Here is a 24,257-nt window from a genome sequence, read left to right on the forward strand (position 1 = left end):
TAAGACTGCTGGGTGTAGAGATGGCTTTTTGAGTAAAGGTTTAACTACAGCTAGCTTGAAGGCCTGTGGTACATAGTTGATCATATTTAAGATCGAAGAATTAATTAATGGCAGGACTTAGAGCTGGGCGATATGAGATTTTTTCATATCACGATATGTTTTTTTCATTTCAGGCGATAACGATATCTATCACGATATAAGCCAAATAACTATATTTGTAAGATTTAAATGTGCCGTTGCTCACAAGTAAAATGTGAAATAATCAGCAGCTTGTTTTTATTTAAATATTTATTTCCCATAATAAGTTCAACAGGGTAGATGTACTTAAGGAACATGAGACTTTTTCAGATAAATAAAGGCAAATATTGCAAACTACACAAAAGGCAGCCGCTAAAGCGTTTAGGTTTCAAAATAGAACAAACGAAACAGACTACTAAATTGTCAATTCCACTTAGAAACAAAATATTAATTCTAAAAATAAATCTTAGTTTGTTTTTACAGAAGAACAGACAAAACTGACTAACGTTTGTCAATATCAAATAAACTGAGAACTAAAAGGAAATTCTCAATCTCTCCTTGTTGTATAGCTTAGCTTTTCAAACAGTTTTAACAGTTACTTTAGTCTGACAAAAGCCGAATGACGAATTAGCGCTTCCAGTCAGAGACTGAGGCTACGTCCACACGTACACGGGTACTTTTGAAAACGGAGATTTTCCGTTTCCGTTTTAAAAAATAATCCCGTCCACACATAAAGGCAGAAATGAAGGAAAACGCTGCTATGAACATGCCAAAGCAGCAGGTGGAGCTAGATTCCTAACCGTGCAGAAATGTTGGCCAATCAGAAGTCTAGAAGCCTCGGTGGGGAAAAGTAAACAAAGCTGGGGCAGAGAAGCGGAACAGTCGTATATGTGGAGGGACAGTAACTGTGTGTATATGTAAGCATTTAAACACTGCAGAGAGTAGAATTAACAGTATTGTAGAAATTCATTTCACCGAAACAATAACGTGGCGCACAGTGTGACGCATGCACCAGTTTATTGTATTTCCAGACTTGCTTTCGGCACAATTTACAGTGCGCGCTACTCTGTTTTTTGTCAGACTTGAAATAGCCGAAATACCTTCACACTACGGAACTTCTTTGGCTCTTCCGTTCGACAATCTATCCGGCATTGGAACCATCATCTGTTTTCTCTTCGGTAACCTTCGGTCACGCTCGGTTGATTTTTCTAGTCGGCACACTCATTTCCTCCATTACCCGGGCGGTACGGTGGCTGGCTGCTTCCCAAACAAATACACATGTGCGGCTTGGCACTTGTGCTGTACGTAACAAGTCACGCGACGTGACGCTGCGGCTGTGATTGGTTCGGCTCTGCGCTACTTAATTTGGATTGGCTGACCTTTTTAAAAAAAAAAAAAAAAAAAAAAAGAGGACAAGAGCGGCGAGGTCTATCGCGATAGTTTCATTTCTCTATCGAGTAAAAGTTATATCGCGATACATATCGTTATCGTTCTATCGCCCAGCTCTAGCAGTAGCAGCTCTAGCTCTAGCAGGCTGGAGAAACTGATCAGGAAGGCTAGCTCTGTGGTCGGCATGAAGCTGGACACTCTGATGACAGTGGCAGAGAAAAGGACATTAAAGAAACTGATGGACATTATGAACAATGCTGGGCATCCTCTGCACACGGCCATTAACAACCAGAAGAGTCTGTTCAGTGACAGGTTGCTTCTCCCCAAGACAAGAACTAACAGACTTAAAAACTCCTTTGTCCCACACGCCATCAAACTGTTTAACTCCTCTCTGGAGGGGAGAGGGAGGGGAAACAGGAGGACAAAGGAGGGGGGAACAACTAAGCTGTAGTGCCTCTTCACCTCACTGTACAATACCTTGTGCAATACTTTTTGTAAATAGTCAACAGTGCAATAGACCTCAATACTTGAAATGTGCAATTCACTTGTATTTTTATTTTTATTCCTATTTATTCTATTTATCCCCTTCGTATATTTTATTTATATATATATATATATATATATATATATATATATATATATAATATTCTGTAACTCTGTAACTTCTGTCGGTGCTGTGCTTTTTTTGGAAATCGAATTTCCCAGAGGAACCCACCCGAGGGATTAATAAAGTTCTATCTTATCTTATCTTATCTTAGCAGGACTTCTTTGAGCAGTTTTGTAGGAATGGGGTCTAAAAGACACGTTGATGGCTTGGAGGAAGTAATTATTGAAGTTAACTCAGAAAGATCAATTAGAGAAAAAGAGTAACTTAACATCAATGGTACTAAGAGTAGCTGTAGATAATATTACATCTGTGGGATGATTACTGGTAATTTTTTCTCTAATGATAAAAATTTTATTTGTGAAGAAGTTCATGAAGTCATTACTAGTTAACGTTAAAGGGATTGTTGGCTCAAAAGAGCTCTAACTTTTTGTCAGCCTGGCTACAGTGCTGAAGAGAAACCTGGGGTTGTTCTTATTTTCTTCAATCAGTGATGAATAGTAAGATGTTCTGGCTTTGAGGAGGGCTTTCTTATAAAGCAGCAAACTATTTCTCCAGGCTAAATGATGATCCTCTAAATTTGTGACACGCCATTTCCTCTCCAGATTATGAGTCATCTGCTTTAGGGTACGTGTTTGAGAATTATACTACGGAGTCAGGTACTTCTGATTAGAGACCTTAGTTTTCACAGGAGCTACAGTATCCAGAGTCGTACGTAGTGAGGAGGTGAAATTATTAACAAGATAATCGACCTCTGTTGGGGTAGCGTTCAGATACAGTGGGGCAAAAAAGTATTTAGTCAGCCACCGATTGTGCAAGTTCCCCCACCTAAAATGATGACAGAGGTCAGTAATTTGCACCAGAGGTACACTTCAACTGTGAGAGACAGAATGTGAAAAAAAATCCATGAATCCACATGGTAGGATTTGTAAAGAATTTATTCATAAATCAGGGTGGAAAATAAGTATTTGGTCAATAACAAAAATACAACTCAATACTTTGTAACATAACCTTTGTTGGCAATAACAGAGGTCAAACGTTTACTATAGGTCTTTACCAGGGGCCTGTTCTTCGTACCTCGCTAAGTAAGTTAGCTGGATTAGATTGTTGACGATTTCGCGTGATCCTGGATCGTTCGGTTCCCCGAAGCTCATCCGGGACTTGCTGTCATAGCAACAGAGCCGTAAGCGTAAACCTGCTCGGGAGCAGGTTCACTTTATGTAAACAGGATTAGATCGCGGCCACGCAGGTATGTCCGCTTCATTTATACGAAAGCAACAGCGATATTCCACCACTGTTTCACCATAAATAAATAACATCAATGTAACTAAAGATAATGCAGCACCTGATCCTTTTATTGATGTCACACAGATACATACAGGTCATTTCCTAAAAAAGGGAAATGTACTATTAACATTCTATTACATGTATGTGATTATTACAGATGTAATTCATATTTCAGAGTAGTAATTGTAAATTACTTCGTGTAATCAAGATGAGAGACCACGGCTATAAAAGCCAAGGTGGATTTGGGAAGCCTGTCGCAGCCATGTCCTGTCCGTTTACGCGAGCCACCCATTGCGGAAGGTGCAAGATTGATAAGGAGAGTCCTCAGAATTCAGCGTATATTGCGGGATAGACAGGATCCTTTAGCTCAGCGCGACAGTGTGCTCATTGAGAGATATCGATTTCCCCGTGAGGGTATTATTTACTTAACCAACTTGTTGACGAGGGGGTGCAGGACCACCACCTGTCTTTTTTTGCTCTGCCCTTTTCTTGGTTGCTGTTATGAACAAACAAACAGATTATTTCAGGGTCTCTTTCCAAGAGACGAAAAGCAATATAAGTGATAGATATTACCATTCTATAGAATATTCTTATATTTCACTTTTACTTGTTCCCATGTTCTAGTGGGTCCTGTTGTGGCTCTAATGTGAAAGAGGATATAATATAACAATGTAATATAATATTGGATAATATAGTGTAATATAATAAATCTACCCTACCGCCTACTGGTGTTGGCCAGAGGGGCCGATGGCGCAATATGGCAGCCTCGCTTCTGTCAGTCTGCCCCAGGGCAGCTGTGGCTACAACCGTAGCTGCCTCCACCAGTGTGTGAATGTGAGAGTGACTGAATAGTGGCATTGTAAAGCGCTTTGGGTGCCTTGAAAAGCGCTATATAAATCCAATATATTATTATTATTATTATTAAATTACTTACGAGTTTAATTTGTCAGCAACTTTCTGCCAGCCCTCTCTCCTTGCTTTTGCAGCCTTTGCAGTGTTCCCTTGCGTTCTGATTAAACTCTGAAACTCCTGAAATCCCTCACTCAGGAGTTCTTGCTCTGCTGCCGAAAAATACCGAGCCGAGCGCACTCCTTCGACATTTTCGCCGACCAATCAGAGGGTTGCCGATCACTGTTTCTGCTATCGATGCGTATCCCCTTTTACGGCACCCAGTGATCGCACATTACTTCATCCAGCTGTACTAATCGTCAACAGCAGGTGTGTTCGGGGAACCGGATTAGCGCGCTCACGGTTAGCGCGATGGTTTGGTCTTGGATGTTTCATTTGATCTTGGATGTAGTAAGCGACGTACGAAGCACAGGGCCCAGGTTTGCACACACAGTAGCTGGTATTTTGGCCCATTCCTCCATGCAGATCTTCTCGAGAGCAGTGATGTTTTGGGGCTGTCGCCGAGCAACACGGACTTTCAACTCCCGCCACAGATTTTCTATGGGGTTGAGGTCTGGAGACTGGCTAGGCCACTCCAGGACTTTCAAATGCTTCTTACGGAGCCACTCCTTTGTTGCCCGGGCGGTGTGTTTTGGATCATTGTCATGTTGGAAGACCCAGCCTCGTTTCATCTTCAAAGTTCTCACTGATGGAAGGAGGTTTTGGCTCAAAATCTCACGATACATGGCCCCATTCATTCTGTCCTTAACACGGATCAGTCGTCCTGTCCCCTTGGCAGAAAAACAGCCCCATAGCATGATGTTTCCACCCCCATGCTTCACAGTAGGTATGGTGTTCTTGGGATGCAACTCAGTATTCTTCTTCCTCCAAACACGACGAGTTGAGTTTATACCAAAAAGTTCTACTTTGGTTTCATCTGACCACATGACATTCTCCCAATCCTCTGCTGTATCATCCATGTGCTCTCTGGCAAACTTCAGACGGGCCTGGACATGCACTGGCTTCAGCAGCGGAACACGTCTGGCACTGCGGGATTTGATTCCCTGCCGTTGTAGTGTGTTACTGATGGTGACCTTTGTTACTTTGGTCCCAGCTCTCTGCAGGTCATTCACCAGGTCCCCCCGTGTGGTTCTGGGATCTTTGCTCACCGTTCTCATGATCATTTTGACCCCACGGGATGAGATCTTGCGTGGAGCCCCAGATCGAGGGAGATTATCAGTGGTCTTGTATGTCTTCCATTTTCTGATGATTGCTCCCACAGTTGATTTTTTCACACCAAGCTGCTTGCCTATTGTAGATTCACTCTTCCCAGTCTGGTGCAGGTCTACAATACTTTTCCTGGTGTCCTTCGAAAGCTCTTTGGTCTTGGCCATGGCGGAGTTTGGAGTCTGACTGTTTGAGGCTGTGGACAGGTGTCTTTTATACAGATAAGTTCAAACAGGTGCCATTCGTACAGGTAACGAGTGGGGGACAGAAAAGCTTCTTACAGAAGACGTTACAGGTCTGTGAGAGCCAGAGATTTTCCTTGTTTGAGGTGACCAAATACTTATTTTCCACCCTAATTTACGAATAAATTCTTTACAAATCCTACCATGTGGATTCATGGATTTTTTTTTCACATTCTGTCTCTCACAGTTGAAGTGTACCTCTGGTGCAAATTACTGACCTCTGTCATCATTTTAAGTGGGGGAACTTGCACAATCGGTGGCTGACTAAATACTTTTTTGCCCCACTGTAGCTGCTCTGCTCTATGTTGGTACAGGGCATTGAAGATGATAACAGTGGGTGGATTATATACTTAAACTTAGTTACAGCGCTTTCAGAAAGACATCTACTTTGATAAAGTCTACTCTCCACCGCTGTGTAATCAATTATTGTAAATGTAAATGTTATCAGGAAATGATCAGACAGGAGAGGGTTTTCAGGAAACACTGTTAAATGTTCAGGTTCGATGCCATATGTTAAAACAAGATCTAGAGTGTGATTAAAGTGGTGGGTGGGTTCTTTTACATTTTGAGAGAAACCAATTGAGTCTAATAACAGATTAAATGCCATGTTGAGGCTGTCATTTTTAGCATCTACATGGATGTTAAAATCATCCACAATAATTATTTTATCTGAGCTCAGAACTAAATTAGATATAAAGTCTGAGAAATCAGACAGAAACTCTGTGTAAGGCCCAGGTGGACGATAGATGATAACAAGTAAGACTGGTTTCTGAGTTTCACAGCTGGGGTGGACAATGTTAAGCATCAGGCTTTCAAATGAATTAAAAGTCTGTCTTGGTCTTTCATTAATTAATAGGCTGGTGTGAAAAATTGCTGCCACACCGCCCCCTCGGCCTGTGCTTCGAGATTTCTGGTAGTTAGAATGACTCGGGGGTGTTGATTCATTTAAACTAACATAATCATCCTGCTCCAACCAGGTTTCTGTAAGGCAGAGTAAATCAATTTGTTGATCAATTATTAAGTCATGTACTAACAGAGACTTGGAGGAGAGAGACCTAATATTTAATAATCCACATTTCACTGTTTTACTCTTTGGTTCAGATGTGGATACTTTATTGTTCTTTCTTTGTAATTGTTTATGTTTAAGTTGTTTGTTGCTGGTTTTTAGTTTGTTTTTTGTCTGTTTGGGAGCTGACACAGTCTCTATGGAGATGGGTTTTTTTTGGGGGGGGGGGGCGGTAGCAGGAGGAGAGAAGCTGCAGAAAGGCGTGTAAGACTGCAACTCTGCTTCCTGGTCCCAACTCTGGATAGTCATATTTTGGGGGGTTTAATAAATTTGTCCATATTTCTAGAAATGAGAGCTGCTCCATCCAAAGTGGGATGGATGCAGTCTCTCCTAACAAGACCAGGTTTCCTCCAGAAGGTTTGCCAATTATCTATGAAGCCCACATCGTTTCTGGGACACCACTCAGACAGACAGCAATTTAAGGAGAACATGCGGCTAAACATGTCACTCCTGGTCTGATTGGGGAGGGGACCAGAGAAAACTACAGAGTCCGACATTGTTTTGGCAAAGTTGCACACCGATTCAATATTGATTTTAGTGACCTCCGATTGGCGTAACCGGGTGTCATTACTGCCGACGTGAATTATGATCTTACTGAATTTACGTTTACCCTTAGCCAGCAGTTTTAAATTTCCTTCAATGTCGCCTGCTCTGGCCCTTGGAAGACAATTGACTATGGTTGCCGGTGTCTCTAGCTTCACATGTCTGAGAACAGAATCACCAATTACCGGGTGTGTTGCCGAGTGGGGAAAAACGGTTAGACACATGAACGGGTTGGTGGTGTACCTGGGGCTTCTGTTTAGGACTATGCTTCCTCCTCACCGTCACCCAGCCGCCCTCTTTCCCCAGCTGCTTGGGGTCTGCCGGGGAACAGCTAGCGGGGCCTACGCTATCTTCGGCTGCACCAGCTACAGGGGCCTGGCTAGCTATGGGTGAATGAAGGGTGCGAAGCTGAGTCTCCAATTCAGTAATCCTGGCCTCCAGAGCTGCAAATATGCTACATTTGTTACAGATATCATTACTGCTAAAGGAGGCCGAGGAGTAACTAAACATCTGACACAATGAGCAAGAAAGTGCAGGAGGGACAGGTGAAGTAGCCATGGTGCTAACGAGTCGGCTACGAGCTAAGCTAAGCTAGCGAAACAGTACAGAGACAGTGAGTGAATACTTTGGCTATAAATTAGGTAGTGAGTACACAGAAAGTGTGCTTCGGATGAAGCACGTGAAGATTATACTATGAAAAAGAATGTATTTAAAAGTTGTTAATTAAATTGCTACGCAAATAAGCTACTCAGAAACACCACTGTGTTTGAGCAGGAACAGGAAGTGATACTCTACCGCAGAGCGAGCGAACACCAAGTGACAGCGCCACCAAGAGTCAGATGAAACGAGTGTGGACGCAAAGTAATGATCCCAAACGCAATCCATTTGTGGATAATAGCGCTCACTGTGGTTCGCTGGAGACCCAAAGCCTTAAAAATGGCTTTATAAGCCTTTAGATAGATGTCACTTACTTTGTTTCTCATCTGTTCTTGAGTTTCTTTAGATCGGGGCATGATGAGTTGCTTTTTTTGACCTTTTACACTTTACACACTGGTGTCACTATGTTTAAGTTAAACAATCATTCATTATGGTTATAAAAATTTCATCAAAGGTAAAATAGACAGTCACAGAGAGATTTTAACTTATCAAATGACTGCAAACAACTACCTTACCCGAAAAGGCTAAGGCATATCCGGAAACTGAACACAAAATAACCAAATTAAACAAAGAAAAGGCAAAAGAAAATTAATGGGGAAAAAATCCGGGACTCTCCACCAATTGCTCTTAGAACTGAAGAAGCTTCTCGGATGAGAGGTGAAACGTCTTCAAGAAAACCTTTCCAGTTAGTATGTCAAAACACATTTCATCTTTTTTCAGGGACTTTAGAGTTTACGTACATTACAGTAGGAGTATATTAACAGTTATATCATTTTTTTTGTCTTCTATAATGACATTAAAAAAATAAAACTCCCATTACCATTCAGTTTTTGCTTCCAGACTTTTCACATTGGATGCAGTTCATTGGTTAAAAATATGCTGTGCAAATTATTTTCATACCATGCATTTGTCCTTGTAATTTTTTTTCTTTCTTTTTTTTTTGAGTGTGGCATGAACTGGAGGGGGTGTGTCGTGCTGGAAACTTACTCCAAAATAAAGATCATGTGGAGGCTCGGGTTTTTTCCAGCCGAGAAACACTGCCCTCTAACGGAGCACGTCAGTATGGCAAAAATAACAGCACCTTCGGATGAAACCATTCAAGTGACAAGGTATCGATGCGGCCACGGGTTACTCCAAATCTGATGAAAATACCACTAAGTCATCAGCGTGGTAGAATAAAATATTAGTGTTAGGAAATAAAAAAGAAATACCTGCGATGGATGCTTTGATAAGGTTTGTGGGGATTGTTTCCGTCCCCGTGTAATTCGGTGGAGTGGTACGTTCCAGTAGTATTGAAGGCAAAGCTGAAAACGGTTTGTTTTTGCCGAGAGGAAGAAACGTCGCTGCTATTCGCAGCTGCTACCTCGTCGCTTTAATAAACGGTTGTGACATTTCGTTTACGTCTGGTTGGTTTTTCGACAGCAGCTTTTGCCGTTTTTAGCTCGCCATGGCTCTGTGCGGGGGTGTCGGAGCCATGGCTTTGCCCAGCGAGCTTATTGTCCACATATTCTCCTTTCTGTCCGACCGAGACAAGCTCCGGGCCTCGGCTGTGTGCTCTCGCTGGAGGGAGTGTTTGTTCTACCCCGCGCTGTGGACCGAGCTCAAACTGCGAATAGGTGGTGGTGGATGCTCCAGCTCTGACGAAACCCCGAAGCTTGAGTTCCTTATGCGAAAGTTTGGCTCTTTTGTGCGAGACTTGCAGCTAGAACTCGCACCGGTGGAAGGAAACCTTAGCCATCAGAACAGCGACCCGTCGTCCGCCAGAGTGGACCAGCCTCCGGGTCCCGATAGCGACCCGCAGCACAAGGAGCGATGGAGGGATGCCGTGGCCACCTACTTGGACCAGGTGTTATGTGTGTTCACCAGCATCCGAAACAATAGGTAATACTAGAAAATAACCTCTGAAAATGTCTGCTTTGATATTTTTAATTGGAGTGAAAAATTCGCTTGACATGTTCGCCCTGTTTTGTTTTGTTTTTTTTTTAATTTCTCGGGTTTAGATGCGTCGCAGTGAGCTAGCAACTGGCTAGCTCAGTTAGCTATAAACAAACCCTGGCATTAGGAGTTACGTAATCATGCCAGGTCTTTGCAGTGGCAGTAAGCGTTATGCATATGGTTTATTAAGGGCACCTTTGCATGCATAAATTAAATGGTGGTGCATGTGCGAGGCATCTGCATGCCTTTTGTCACCTGTCCTATTTTACACTTCTCATTATGGTCTCTCCATAGCAGCAGGTACAATACAGCACTGGTGGAGGCTAGAAGGCTTTGTTGGCTGTGACTTGCTGATATCAGCACTGACACACACACACACACACACACACAAATATACAGTGTGTGGATGTATTTAGCCTGTTGTCCGTTTGTAGGACGCGATCACTTATATTCTCTCTCACACACACAAAGGATAATTTCTCCTACTCTGTCAAAATTTGACACTGTTAACGCTTCTAATTTCATTGGTGCAGCTGTGTCACACCTTTTTCCACCTTCTCCCGTCTTCTTTACAGTGTTTTGTGATGCTGGCATTCAAAACTGGTTGCTTTGTCTTAATTCTACTAAAGGGGTTGAAATATTTGACATTATTTTGTTGTTTGTTTTAAAGTTGTTTCAGTTTAAGGATAACTTAAACCCTTTCCCACTTCTCTGCTGGTGTACAGCTTTACTAGCTAGATCCAGAAAGTTGCATTTGGTGCCAATGCTGTCTTTTAACTGATAACGTTTCAGTTCAGTAACAGGCTGTTGTTTTTATAAGCTTCAGCGGCAAAGGAAGGATGTTCTCCCACTTCCTACACAACACTTTCACTGACTATCGGTGTGTATCAGGCAACATATAGACACCAATAATGATCTATCTGTGGTAATCCACTTCCAGACACCTGATTTATTCAAACACACTTTTAAAATGTGACAAATTTGGGTTCATCCAGATGTAGAATTGTGAAAGTGGGCTTGGTGGGGAAAGCAGAACTGAAATAAATGGATGAACTTGTTCCACTGATCTCATCATGGTGATGAAGCATTATGAGAATCTAAGAACCATGGTCTGTTTTGTGCATGGTAGTTTTGAAAAGATCAGGACTACAACCTCTAACTTCAGAGTTCGCTATTGGGTAATGAAAAGCCTGTTTTTTGTTTGTTTGTTTGTTTGTTTGTTTGTTTTTGTTTTTTGTTGTTGTTTTCTGGGGGGGGTTGTTCCTTTCATTTAGTGCACTGAGCCAGCTCCACCAGCACTGACATATGTTCCGAATAATGAGAACAGGCAAGTTGTTGTTTCTTTCTAAGGGCACTAAGTAGCTGCACATGAGCCCATAAACCTGAACTCTCAGCTGATACACAGGAAGTGGGTATATCAAATGTAACATGCGCTTCACCTTGCAGGTACGCCTGTGCCATGTGCGGCTGTATGAAACCCTTGTGGTTGCACTGGTGCATGTGCGACACTTATGCAGGGGATATGTTCCCATCAGTATTGAGTTGGCTAATTCAGACATTTAAAAATGTTGGGAAAATGGCCTACAACAGGAACTGTTTTCAATAAATGATGGCACTTTGCGAAGTGTTGATTGTAGGGATGCACTAATTATGAAATTCTGGGTTAATGGAACCTGTTTGACTATTATTTGAAGACTACACATCACCCAGATAAGGTTCATATTTGTTTATAATGTAATGGCTGTTGGTATCTTGTGTCGTTGTACTGTTGGACTATTTAAAGGTCGTCATTATCATTCATAGGGATGCTGACTTTAAGCACAATCATTATGAAAACAGTAAAAATAGTGTTAACTGATTTCTTAAGATATTCATATACATGTATTGTCATTTGCAGTTATTTGATTGTAACTTATGTCTGACCAAATTAAACTGAAGTGATAAAATGGCTTAAAATGTTAAAATGTAAATTTTCCAATACGTTTATAACATGAATAAATCTATTGCCTCTTAATCCTGTTGGTTCATTTAGCCAAAACAACACTGATGTGAAAGAAAATGTCATCCTATTTGCAGATAAACCTGCCCTTCCCTCTTATGTTTGTAACCGGTCCTATAAAGAAATTCGTCCTTTCTGCTTTTCGCCACGTTTATGTTGGTGATCTTCCAAACATTACTATCAAAAGAGGTGTAGATCGTCTGTTTGAAACAAGGTAATTGGCTGCATTGTGACCACTATGCTTACATTGACTGCATCAGTGTTCGAAAGAATCAACTTTGGCGTATACACTGCTGCTTGATCTTTGCCAATCTATTTTGGGTGCCAGCATATAAAGGGCTTTCAACAGCACTGCGGGAAAGTGCAGGGCAGCCATAATTCTGTGCGGGATAGAAAGCAGCTCAGGAGAAGTGAAGACTAAATTACACTGAACAAAATGGCTGCAGTTTGTTTAACAGGTGAAACCTTATTTTTAAGTTGTTTGGATCGGATGACTCATCTGACTTGCTGCTGTTGATACAGGTGTTCTAGTAATAACTGCAAATTTTTTTTAATTTTTTTTTTCTCTAACTGTACGTGTCTTTGTCTATTCAGAAATCTGCAGAAGCTGAGTCTGTATGGAGACACATTCATTCTCCAGCAAGAGGGACTACTAGACAGCTCTCACCTGCATGTAATCCACCAGGGGGACAAAAAGATCAATGAGTAAGTCACAACATCGAAGCATGAAAACAGGTTTCACTGAAATGACTGACAAATGTGATAATTAAAGCTGCATGTGGGTGTGAATGAGTAATATTTCCAAAACTGCATCTTCTTGTTGTTATGGAAAGTCTGCGGTGTTTGGTGTCTCTAAAGGGCAATTAATTTACAAAATTAAGAAAAGACAGTTTTTCATCACAGGACAGTCTTTGTCCACGTCAAACACTCAAAGTGTGTGTCTGGTTTCCACCTAGAAAACTGAGTAGCAAAGCAAAGCATTGACTCTCTGAAAAAGGAGCGTTTGTTTTTGTGTGTTGTTGGTGTTTAAAAGACTGAGGGCTTTAAATAGTGGTCATTTACATAACCCAGTATCCAACGTCTATGTATATCGACCCTGATGGAAAATTTTGATTCCCATCAAATCTGAATGCATGTACACACCTCTGCACTGAGCAGACAGCAAATGAATTAAACCAATACGGAAGTGCCAAAAATGCTGGCCACTTGAGGCTGGCTCCAAAAGCAAATCAGTCCCAATAGACTCCATTTTTTTAAATGGCCAACTTTACAGCTTTAAGAAACACATTTACAGCTTGAAAGAAAAGCTCCTGGCTTTAGAGAGAGAGTGAGAGTGTGTGTGTGTTAAAGTAAAAAGACAGAAAATGTTATGACTTGAATCCAGTTTTATGTTCTGTCAATTTGTGTTTATTAATTGCAGCAGCCTAAATCAGTCATTGCATTTGAGTTCGGCCCTCCTGCTGCTATTTCTTATTTATTTCCCGTCATTCTGAGTGTTTTTGTATTTGGGACACACGTTATGGTGGATGATGGATAGCCATGCTCTGATAGGTACATGTAGATCCACTCCCTGTCTCAATGATGAGAAGTGGACTATGAAGAAGGTCACACAACCTCGTTTTTTTTAATACAGTGTTTGTGTCCAGTATGCCTCCCAGACAGCTCTCACTTTTTGGGGCATGTACATGGGATTTCTTAGGGTATTTAGAGGATGAGGACAGTGCCTTGTTTTTGTTTCTTGAGGTCCAGAGCGTATTGTCCAGCTGCAGTTTTTACTGATGTACAGTAACATCCACATGAATGCAAGGATCCCAGATTCCTCAGCAGAGTGATCCACTGTAACAGTATGATCAATAGCATTCACTTAACTGGCGAAGAGTTTCATAGTTGGCCGGTTTGTGTCAGGTGTTTTTAATGTCAGTTTAACTTACAGAGCACATGGACTACTGGCTTTTCAGAATAACATGCACATCATTGCCTGCCTTGATAGCTTTTTGTCTCATTCACAGCAGTTGTGGATTTGTTTTGTAGCTGAGCAGTAGTTCAGTAAGTGATGTTTAAATAAAAATGAGATTTCAGTGTAGCTTCTGTGCTCTGTGGTTTGTGTTGTAGACACAATTGGCCATAAAACACTGTGTGAAATGCACCAAGTTGCTGAGCATAGCTCCACCAGTCTGATTGTAGTGTGTGTGTCGAAATTGTTTGGACATCATTACAATAGATCCATTTTAGGCTTACATTTAAACACATAAAGTCGGGACATTTTGAAAGTGTATATACCCTGATGATCTTTTCTTTCTTTACTCCACTGTCAGGAATGATTTTGGGGATTGTTTTGTTTTTTGTTTTTTAAACCAGATTTGACGGCAGCTGTAGTCATTCTGGTTTTTTAAATGGTCTTTCTTTGTCTCTCGATAGAATCCAACAGTTGTTTATGGAGGTCCTCTCCAACAGCAGGCAGCTGAGGTGGCTGTCTTGTAGCTTCATGCTGGGCCTGGTGACTTCCTGTTCTTTATCCTGCCTGTCCAATCCTTCAGCTGAGACCCTACAGCACCTAAGTTTACTGGACCATCAGCTAGGTATGTCTGTTACATCATATAGTTTGTAAACATTATGTGACAGTAATGCTGAATAACTGAAAGTTTTCCTCCGAATTTCCCTCAGGGCCCCTCGTCTCCCCATCTGAGTTGGATCGCCTCTCTAACCTTCATTCTCTGGCTCTCGATTTTACTGACTTTACATCTGAGCTTTGTGGTTTGCTGGCATCTCCACGGCGAACTCCACTTCATCGCCTCTCCCTGCTGCTCAACGGGGCCACCCTGGAGTTTAAATCATTAGAAGGGACCGCTACAGAGGATAACTGGAAGGCACTGGTACTGCTGTGATTCTGTATTGTGGCTTTTATTTCATGCTGAATTGAGGCTCTGTGTATTTAGTAAATTGTAGCATATCAGTAAGTTTACCTGGTCTTCCCCAGGTTCGTGTAAGCGCCAACCTGCGAGTGTACGTCATGGCCCTGGAGGTCGACAGCTCTGAGCTCCTCAGGGTCCTAAAGCCGAGCCTTCCCCTCGAGCGACTTCACCTCGACAGTTACAGCATGCCGGTGACCGACGCCACACTGGAGCTCATCTCCCAGCAGTACAACAAAACGCTGACTCACTTCCTGCTCCTGAGGGATGGCCCTGACTTCCCTGACCTCAGCATCAATCGTAACGAAGACCCTTTGGTCCTCTTGACATGGAGATGTACTCAGCTGGCTGTACTCGTGATACATGGTGAGTTCAGTTTTGTTTCTTTGATAGAATGTGAGCTGTAGTTGGTCAGATCTGTGTGGCTAGTGGTAATAATTCCATACAAAACAGGCCTGTAGTGACTGTTTTCTAAACAGTGCAGCAAGCTGTGGACTTACTGTTGTGACTGTGGACACACCAGTCCAATATTTTTAGATTGCATCCCTGGAAAAAGCTGAATAATTGTATTTTTTTAAAATATATTTAAAAGCCAGTCTACAGACTATTATTTAATTCAGTGGTATGCTTACTACACTGCGCATCGGCAGTAGTGCACTGGCTGCTAGCAGGAGAGCTAATGTAGCTTGAAGGAAGCCAGCAGTAAAGTAACTGCAGAGTTCATTGGCAGTCTTGCCTTCCTGTAGGCCGTATTAAAAAGAAGTTGTTATGGTTTGTTTCGAGTATAAATCTGCAAAACATGTTCATTATTAGCTTTGAAATCTGAATGATTAATGCCTGAATCCATTTAGGTTACACTGTGTGGTCCCATAACTTGGTGGCCATCTCCCGACTGCGAGGCTCCAGCCTCCGTGTCCTGACCGTCTCCGAGGAGAGCATCGACTTTGATCCAGACCAGTCGGTGTGCGTAGAGGGCGACCCAGTCCACAACCTGGTGAAGGAGGTTTCTCTGGGCCTCGGCCGTGTCTGGCAGCCTTGCCTGGATTCCAGCGTGTTTTTGTCCGAACCCACCCAGCACTTCCATCATGAGCTGCGCGCCTTCAGCATGGGCATGTAGACAGGGGATGGCAAACCCAAGACATCACAGCCTAAACTGTGTCAAGACCAGACCAGACCAAGACCCAACGAAAAATCTAAAGTGGAGCTTAAGAATAGTCTATAAATTATGTGAACTGACGTGAGCTGATTGTTTTTATTTTTTAAATTTTTTTTCCATAATTAAGTCTGACCATTTTTCAACGTCGTCTTGCTTTGCTGCTCTTATTATCCAGTTGGCCAGTTGCTTGAAAAATGGATTCAGCTTCTGATGTTTTAAATATATGTATATTGCAGATAGGAGTATTCACTTAAAACTGGATTGCTAATTACAATCTGAAAAGCATTCGGTTTGAATATCACACAGAGATCTGACAGCTGGCAGGACTTCACAGGTTTTAGTTTGTGGGTCAGCGTGCGGCTTCCAGCGCCCGCTCAGCTCAGTCTGGTCTGGTCTTGCCCACAAGTATTCAGAGCTCTCTCCTTCACCTTAATAACCTCTGGAGCATCTGTGTAATGTACCTTTTGATTTGTTTTGTTTTCCTTTGTTTTTTAATTTGACTGTTTCCATCCCTCCTTGCTCTTTGTATAACCCAGTTGAGGTTTCTTTTTCTTTCTTCCCGCGTGGTGGTTCCCTTGCCTGTATTGGCTTTGTGTGTATTTAAATAGAGATATATTATTATCCTGCTCACTGCTAGAACAGGACAGGCAGGCGGGTTGAGTGATGAACTGTAGGAATTTAAGAAGGGTTGTGTGTTCAGGCACAAGCTATTAGCTTTAGTTCTTTTGTTTCTCTTTTTCTTTTTTTTAAATCTTTTTTAACAAACCATTGCTCTGTATCCATCTGTCTGGAGTCTGTAAACTTACTGATTAGTAACTTCCTGGGTAACACAACCATAGCTGCTTCTTCTGTTGCTCTGAAAGAGCATCTCGTGCACTTGTCCACTAGTTCGAGAGCCTTGCCAGCCGGGTGGGAAACGCCACTGTAAAATGGCTGTGGCTGCTGCTAGTGAGTTTTAATGTAACAGCCGTGTCATCACCATGACTGATAATTATTGAGGGGGGGGGGCGCGCGACTCAAAGCCAAAATAGTTTAGGGGTTTTGAGATCCTTACCGATGGTGTTGAGGAGAATATTGTTACATGCTTGTTGCCAACACACTTTGCACCCTGCTCACTTGTTGACTTTCTAGGGAAACCTCAGCGTTAGCTAAATGGGGAAGCCCCGTATTCTGACTCGCTTTCAGGGCCAAACTACAAAATTCAGCTCATCACAAAACGACAACTAGAAACTCTTTTTCTACTTTCAGGATGAATATCTCTGCCTTTCTGATTTCAGAGCCTTCCAGTTGTTTGTAAGAACGCAGAAGGGATCAATGACACAAAGTCAAAAATCATGACGCTGGAGGGCTCTGAGGTCAAAAACATCTTCAAGTAGTCCTTCATATTTTTTTTTTTTTTTTTAAGAGAAAACAGGGTTTTGTTCCTTAATGCCATATGTATATTTGTGATTTAAGTAATCTCTTTTGTAACAGCTTCCAAACTCTTGGTGAGGCCATATTAGAACAGCAGCAGTATTCTGCAGGAGCAGCTATCACACAGGTCATGGCAGCAGTACTGTTGGTAGAAAGAGCTCTTCTTTCTTTTTGAGGGGGAACAAATCATGATTGAGAGCAAGGAGGGAGGAATGGGTGCATTGAATGTAACTTAATTCATTTCTGACGCTGTTGGCCAGCCATTGAAGGCTTACTCTTGCTGAATAGCTGAGTTTTAACATTGTAGGTTTCACTGACAGCCAAGACTGCTCCTTTTGTTTTTTTTGTTTTGTTTTGTTTTTTTTTCCCCCCCTTCTTCCTCTTCCTCCTCCAATGCAGCAGCACAGTAAGGTTTCGGGTCATGTGACGAAAGCTGCTTCTGTCAGTCTCAGGTAGGCTTTTAATGTCTCTAAGACCAGCAGTGGTGGCAATGTTGTGTAGCTTGTGTGAAACAATCAGTTAATGTGAGTAGAAGTTTTGTTTTTATTTTATTTTCTTTGGATTATTTTCTCTTGAGTCACAGTTGCCTTTTGAAACAGCCCCTTGTTTTCTGGCTACAGTTGTTATTGATGTTGTTGTTTATCTTGCCATCCGATAGACCCTCAGTCGGAGGGGTCAGCAAACCTAATCATACATTTGTTTTCAAAGATTATGGTTGATAAAGACTAAAGAATGGCACAACCATGCTGCTTGCTGCACGTGTCTTATATCTTCAGTAGATGTGAGGGACTGAGAGGCTGTGGGGTGGTTCAAATGAATCTATGCTGTCAATGGGGGACCTGCTGGGCCCAATTAATGTTTGAACTGATGGTCGGTTATCTGAGGTGAAATGCTTTGGCACTGTGGGTCTGGCTGAGCTTGTCCTCATTCATTCACAATTGCATGACTTTGATTAAGTCAGTGTCTTTACTTGTCTGCTTTCAAGTGAATGCGATCACTTTAATACATGAAATGAATGTTAACAGCTAAAGCGAGGCATCATAGACCAAATGACTCCAGATAGACCTGAGCACCATCAGTTGATTACTGGGCTCAGTATAGCAGTGTGATCCTACAGTGCTGTGACTGCTCAGTGGCTATGAGGTCCTATTGGAGTTTTCTGAGCTGAGTTGAGGTTTTAACAGGAAAAATGGAAGTTGGGTTAGACTTTAGACCCAAATTTAAACGAGCCACTGTCAGAAAAGCTGCCCACCCAAATGGCTTCAGCTCAGGCATGGATTTGCAAAGATCGAGGACAATGGCACTGCACACTGTAAAGGTCCATATCAGGGTCTATAGTTTACAGTGTTGACCTTAGTGATTTTATTCTCTTCCCCATGGACTGATATGGAACCAGTGTGCCAGCACTTTGTTAGTTTCAGAATGAATTAATCGCAGCGACTGGCCCCGGATACCAAATGTTTGCTTGTCTGTTTAAGGGGACCTTGGTGGTTTAGCCATGATAATCTCTATAGTCCTTGGTTCATATCTCAGGATAAATGCACTTTGGTACCAAGAGTTTCTTTTAAAGGCTGTTTGTGGCTGTAAATAGCTCTGTACACTCAGAGGGGAAACGTACCAACATCACACATTCAGACCAAAACGTGTTGGTTTTTTAATGTCATCTTTTTCCACGCTCCTCCTCCTTCTTTCTTCTTTTTAAAAGCTCTTTTATGTGAGAGATGTTAGAGCTGTTAGAGCTTCGTATTGTTCGTAGATGTCAGACAGGTAAGAGGTGTAAAAATGACGGCAGTGTTTAGTAGAATGTAATGTCAAAGTAACTGGTCACCTCAAATAAGCAAGTAGATTTATTTTTTTTAAGAAGCTGTTCCACTCTCGTTTCATCAGCACTTTCCTGTCTTCACAAGTCTCTAGATTTTATTGGCTTCATGCTAGAACTTAGATTTGGCTGTTTATCTGCCAAAATTAAAGGAAGGAATGGTGTTTTTACCAGAGATTAAGCTCAGATAATCAGAATTACAGTTCAGATTTGTTAGCTTGCTGAAATACTTGCGCCACAAAACTAGAAATGGAAAAAACTCTATTTTAGTGAAGGCACGTTTAGAGAAATCCTGGTTTATCCTTCCAAGGAGACAAGAGGTCAAACAGAAGTGCAACCAGTCCAGCATTGTGGCCAATAGCTAAATATTGAGCCATCTTGTGCCTGAAAGCCTCTGAAGTCTCACTGCTTTTCAAACCTTGCCTGTCAGAAAAATATTGGCTTTGTTAGGTGTTGTTATTATTAGTTCAGTTTTTAAGGGTTAAAAGCTGCAGTGATGAAGGCTTTAGCAGCCATCGTGTTTTGATTCCTCTCGGATCCTGCCTACATTTTTCTGCTCAGCTTTTCACTTGTATGCAGTAGAAATATATAAATAAGATGTTTTTGGCTGTGCAGTCCCATGCGATGTATGCATGCCTGTGTGTATTTGTATTTGTAGGGGAGAGGGCGAGGCTTGCTCGTGTTCACCAGTGTAGTCTTATCACTTCTTCTGCAGCGGGAAACAGGAACAGAAATCATTCGTTCTCAGGGTTCAATCGGTTTTTGGAAAAGGAGGAGGACGATGGAAACCTCAGGCCTGAAGCTGAAAGAATCTTAGGAGTCACTGGATCTGTTCTCCACCCTTGATGTGTTCTTAGCTGCCAAAGACCACAGAGGAACAAACTTAACCCAGACACAAGTCTATCTGAAGTGCCCACAAAGACACACACTGACTGGAGGCTGGTCCAGTATTGTTTTCTCCTTTAAAGCTCCTACTTTTCTGATATTTCTCCACTCCTTTTTTCTCCTATGTTTATTCCACTGACTATTAATAGTCTGTTTGGTGTCAAACTCTGCCCTTCTTACACTTTGGACCATACTGGATGTGATAAAATGTCAACAGTCTCGCCATGTGGTTGGAGTGAATCCAGACCTGAGAGCAAAAGGCTTCCCGTCTGGTCATTGACTGTGCCCTGTGTTTAGAAACACAAGAATATGGGTTTTAAGGCATTATTGGATCAGCATTGCTGCACATCTTGTACAGTGTTACCTCTAAACGGCACTCAGGGTCTACAGTGCATGTTGCTTAAAGTCCAGTCCAGTGCAGGACACTCCTACAGAGGCTTAAGCAGAGTGATCTGGAGTTTTCCTCCTCCTTTCTCTTCCCTGTCCATCGTCTGTTTCACTGTGAGGAACAAATGAATGTAAAACTAAGAAGGTTCAATCTCAGTAAAGTCAGGGACTAAACACTCTCGCAGATGCTTCCAGGAGGAGTTGCACCCTGAAAAATGGCAGAGTGAGGACAAAGGCCCATGTGTCTCATGTGATGTGGTGTTTGGCCAGTAAGCCTGTACCCAAGGTCGAGTTTGAGGGGAAGTGTTTAGTCCTGAGCTATAAAGTGATTTGCTGCTAGAGATCTTCTAGGAACGGGACATTCCACACAGGCGTCGCTCAGGCCGTCTGACATGCAAACAGTTTACTGCTGCAAGGTCTGCAAGAAGATTATCTACAGAAACTATATATTTTTTACTTTGAATGGTCTATGTGTGAAGAGATCAGAGATGCATCTAGAACTGACGAGTCACACCAGATTAGCAGCTGGTCTGAGCAGAGTGGAGGTGTGATAACACTTAGAAATGGTTATGAAGGGTGTTGTTCATTTCAGGAGGTAAATTGAGTTTCTAATGTGTGTTTCTGCGATGCCATGCTTCAGCATTCTGAGGCTATATTGTGTCCGGTACACAAAGTCACAAAGGACAGAGGGGGGGGTGTGACAAAAGCAACTTGACTATCACAGTGCTAAAAAAAGAGGGCTGTGGAATCAGGTGGTTTCACATGTTGAGTCAGTCTGGCAGGTGAAAAACAGGACTGCATGTTAAGGACACAGATGCATGTTCACTTTGGATGCACGGGAGCCTGTGCTGGGCTGACTTTTATAACATATGCAGACAGAGTTTGTTTGACTGACACAAAGCTAGCAGAGCCTTATTTTTAATGAGTCCTGCCATTAAAAATGACAGGTTTGAAGGCTCTGGAGGGATGATGGGATGTCAGTTATTCAGGAGACCATTACCAGCACTTACTGCACATTCAAGTGGCCGCAGCCCTTTTGACCATTTTATACTTTAACTTTTTTTTTAATTATTATTTAGCTTCTTTTTATTTAATTTTTTTCTTGTGCTGTTATGTGCATTCAGAGAAATCCTTGAAGATAACTGGGCTCACATGGCCCCTAAATGAACCCACAGAGCTGGCCTCTAATGCACTCTATCTGAGAAAGTTGGCCTTGGTGGCATGCTTGCAGAACTGTAAATATACTGTCCAATCAAGGCTGTTATACAGAGGGATGGGTATGAAACCTCTGTGATAGCCACTGCTAATTCCCTTGACATGGACAGGGTCATGAGTGTGTGTGTTATTTTAGTACCAAAGCAGCAGACTGTGTCAAATCTGCATCCGCCTAAACGCGGGCTCAGAGCCACAGGCAGACACTCATCACAAGTTTCATTTCCACTTTGATCGTTGCTTAGACTCGATGCCGACTCGAGGGTTTGTGATGTTGACTCTCAGAATGTTCTGGAAAATGAAACTTAAATAGTTTAAGAAGAAGAGGTAGTAAGATGGTTCTGGGCCTGAAGCCTTCCCTAAAAGACATTCAGGGCTGGTTCAGTGTTTCTGGTGGATTAACATGAAGAGACAGGGTTTCCTCATAGCAAGGTTGTATTTCTTTTTAGGTTTGTTTTCTCATTTAAATGCTTTGACCACAGACTACTACCAGTACATGCAGGACTGAATGAGCTCACAGAGGGCTGGCCGCATGCAGGAATGTGACAAATCTGATTAGCTTCCTGATGTGTTTCAGTAACTTGGAGACAAACACTGGATGTGCATTGCACTGGTATAAAATCAGTCCTGTAACAGAGATAAGTACATGTGTTTGAGGCTAGATGTACTAGCACTGACAGGAAGTTTGGACACTCCGGCTTTTAGTTTTCCTGCCAGCTGATGATGATGATGACGATGATGTCAGCCTGGGTGCGATAGTAATGGTGTTATCATTTACTTGCTTCTCTGTAGATGTAGAGGCGAAACGACAAAATGGCACTGATGGCATTAACCTGGCCAAATTCTGTCAGTATCGTTGATGCATGGCGAGATTCACGCAGCGCCTGACTGTATCAGGGACCTGATAGATATTCATGCTCAGTGTCGGCCAACTATCTCCATTTAGATCTCAGCTACTGTGGCTGTGATGTTTCTGGCTGGTAAACAAAGTCGTTCTTGTCAAGTCTGGAGAGCCAAACCTCCTAATTAGCCAGGCAGGCAGGCCTGCTGCCCAGTCCAGCAATACAACTATGCAAGAGGAATGCATATAATCCACACTCATCCTCTTTTTCTTTTTTCTTTTCCTCCTATTTTTATATTTGGTTTTTCTCACTGTCATACAATAGAAACGAAGATGTAAACTAATAAGAACTTGCAATGACAATACTTGGCCTTATGATGATTTCTGAAATCTTATCATTTAGTTTTAAGATCTTTTTGATTCTGGTCAGCCAGCCCAGCGACAGCAGCGGTGACGGCGGGCTCACTCTTGGTCTCTGTGAGACTGGCTAGATGGCCCCAGTTTTATCGTGGTACGAATGTTGTGCATTTGTTTAAAATCAGGACAGTTTGCAATAACAGCAGTCTTACTAGTGGCCAGAAAGGGGGCACAAGCATTGCTGACCGCGCCCGGCTGCATCTTTAGAAAAACCATAGAGGAAGAAATATAAACTATATAGATATCTAAACTCACACAGTGCATATTTGTATAGGTATCAACAATGCATTACCGTGGTATACTCTTATGCAACACATGTCCGGGTTCAATTTATGAACATGAAGTATACTCTGAAATCACGCAGACTTTGTAAATCAGAAGCTCTGTTGTTGTGTTTTTTGCAGAAATGGTTTTACCATCGTTAATGTTGAATATTCTGAGCGTAACGTTCCTGTGTGACTGTGTCGGTTAACGTGAGCACATAGCACCGGGTTATTACCTCCTTTCTGTAAGCAGGGAACCAGACTGAACCCAGAACACAGCTGGATAGACTTCACGTACCACAGAGCATATTTCAGGAAAAAAAAACTTCCAAATCTGTTCTGCACAGAGCTTTAAAAGCGAGTCAATTCTGTAACTCACCTGAGCTATATCAAACAGACCAAGGTGTGATTAAAAGGATGGCTTGTGGATTTTTAAGACCAAGCAAAACAGAGTTTTACCCTAAATGTCCACAAGAAAAGGCACAAAAGTGATATTTGAAATTGTCCCAGCTGTTTGTTTGTTTTTTGGATTAGTCTGCAGGGGAAGAGTCCTCTGGAAGTAAGAGGACAGATTTTATCATTGAACAGTGTTGATCCATGACTCTGTGGTGAAGAAAAGGGAGGACGCGTTATAAACCTCCACGTAAAACCTCTGAAATGACAGATGGCATACAATTGAGGGGTCAACCTGCCGAATGTTGATTTGAATTATTGTGGAATGAATGCTTCTCTTCTTTTAGTCAGTGAATAAAAATAATAAAAAGTCACTTGCTTCGTTTGTCCTTTTTTTTTTTTTTCTTCTTCTTCCCCCCCCTTAAATCCATTAAAAAACTGGCATTGGAAAGAAGTCACCTGTCGTTCTGCAATCTCCAATCAAACCAAACCAGACCATAGTTATTCTGATTTGAAGTACCACAAAGAAACAAACAATAGCTGCAGATTGTGCATGAATGTCAAGTAGACCCTAAACTAACTTAATCACAATTAGTCTGCAGGGACATTATATGACCCACTGGTTTCCTGTGTGTCTTTAAGTAGTCTATTGTCTCTTAATCCAGTGGTCCCCAGCCTTTTTCACACCTCCACACCCATTAGTCTAA

At 42.1% G+C, this 24,257-nt stretch overlaps 1 protein-coding gene across 1 annotated transcript; it reads left to right on the forward strand.

Annotated features, from left to right (window-relative positions):
- Window positions 1-9,190: 9,190 nt before the first annotated feature.
- Window positions 9,191-16,000, forward strand: fbxo33 (F-box protein 33). Its single transcript, XM_085442071.1, has 6 exons — window positions 9,191-9,802; window positions 12,450-12,560; window positions 14,274-14,434; window positions 14,520-14,728; window positions 14,833-15,130; window positions 15,616-16,000. Exons 1-6 carry the CDS (start codon window positions 9,369-9,371, stop codon window positions 15,879-15,881), a joined length of 1,479 nt encoding a protein of 492 aa, XP_085298197.1. The 5' UTR covers window positions 9,191-9,368; the 3' UTR covers window positions 15,882-16,000.
- Window positions 16,001-24,257: the final 8,257 nt, after the last annotated feature.

This window comes from Copadichromis virginalis, linkage group LG19, assembly GCF_057382275.1.
Source record: "Copadichromis virginalis isolate Kocher_CV1m ecotype Utaka linkage group LG19, C_Virginalis_male_GT1.1, whole genome shotgun sequence".
In the NCBI taxonomy this organism is placed as follows: domain Eukaryota; kingdom Metazoa; phylum Chordata; class Actinopteri; order Cichliformes; family Cichlidae; genus Copadichromis; species Copadichromis virginalis.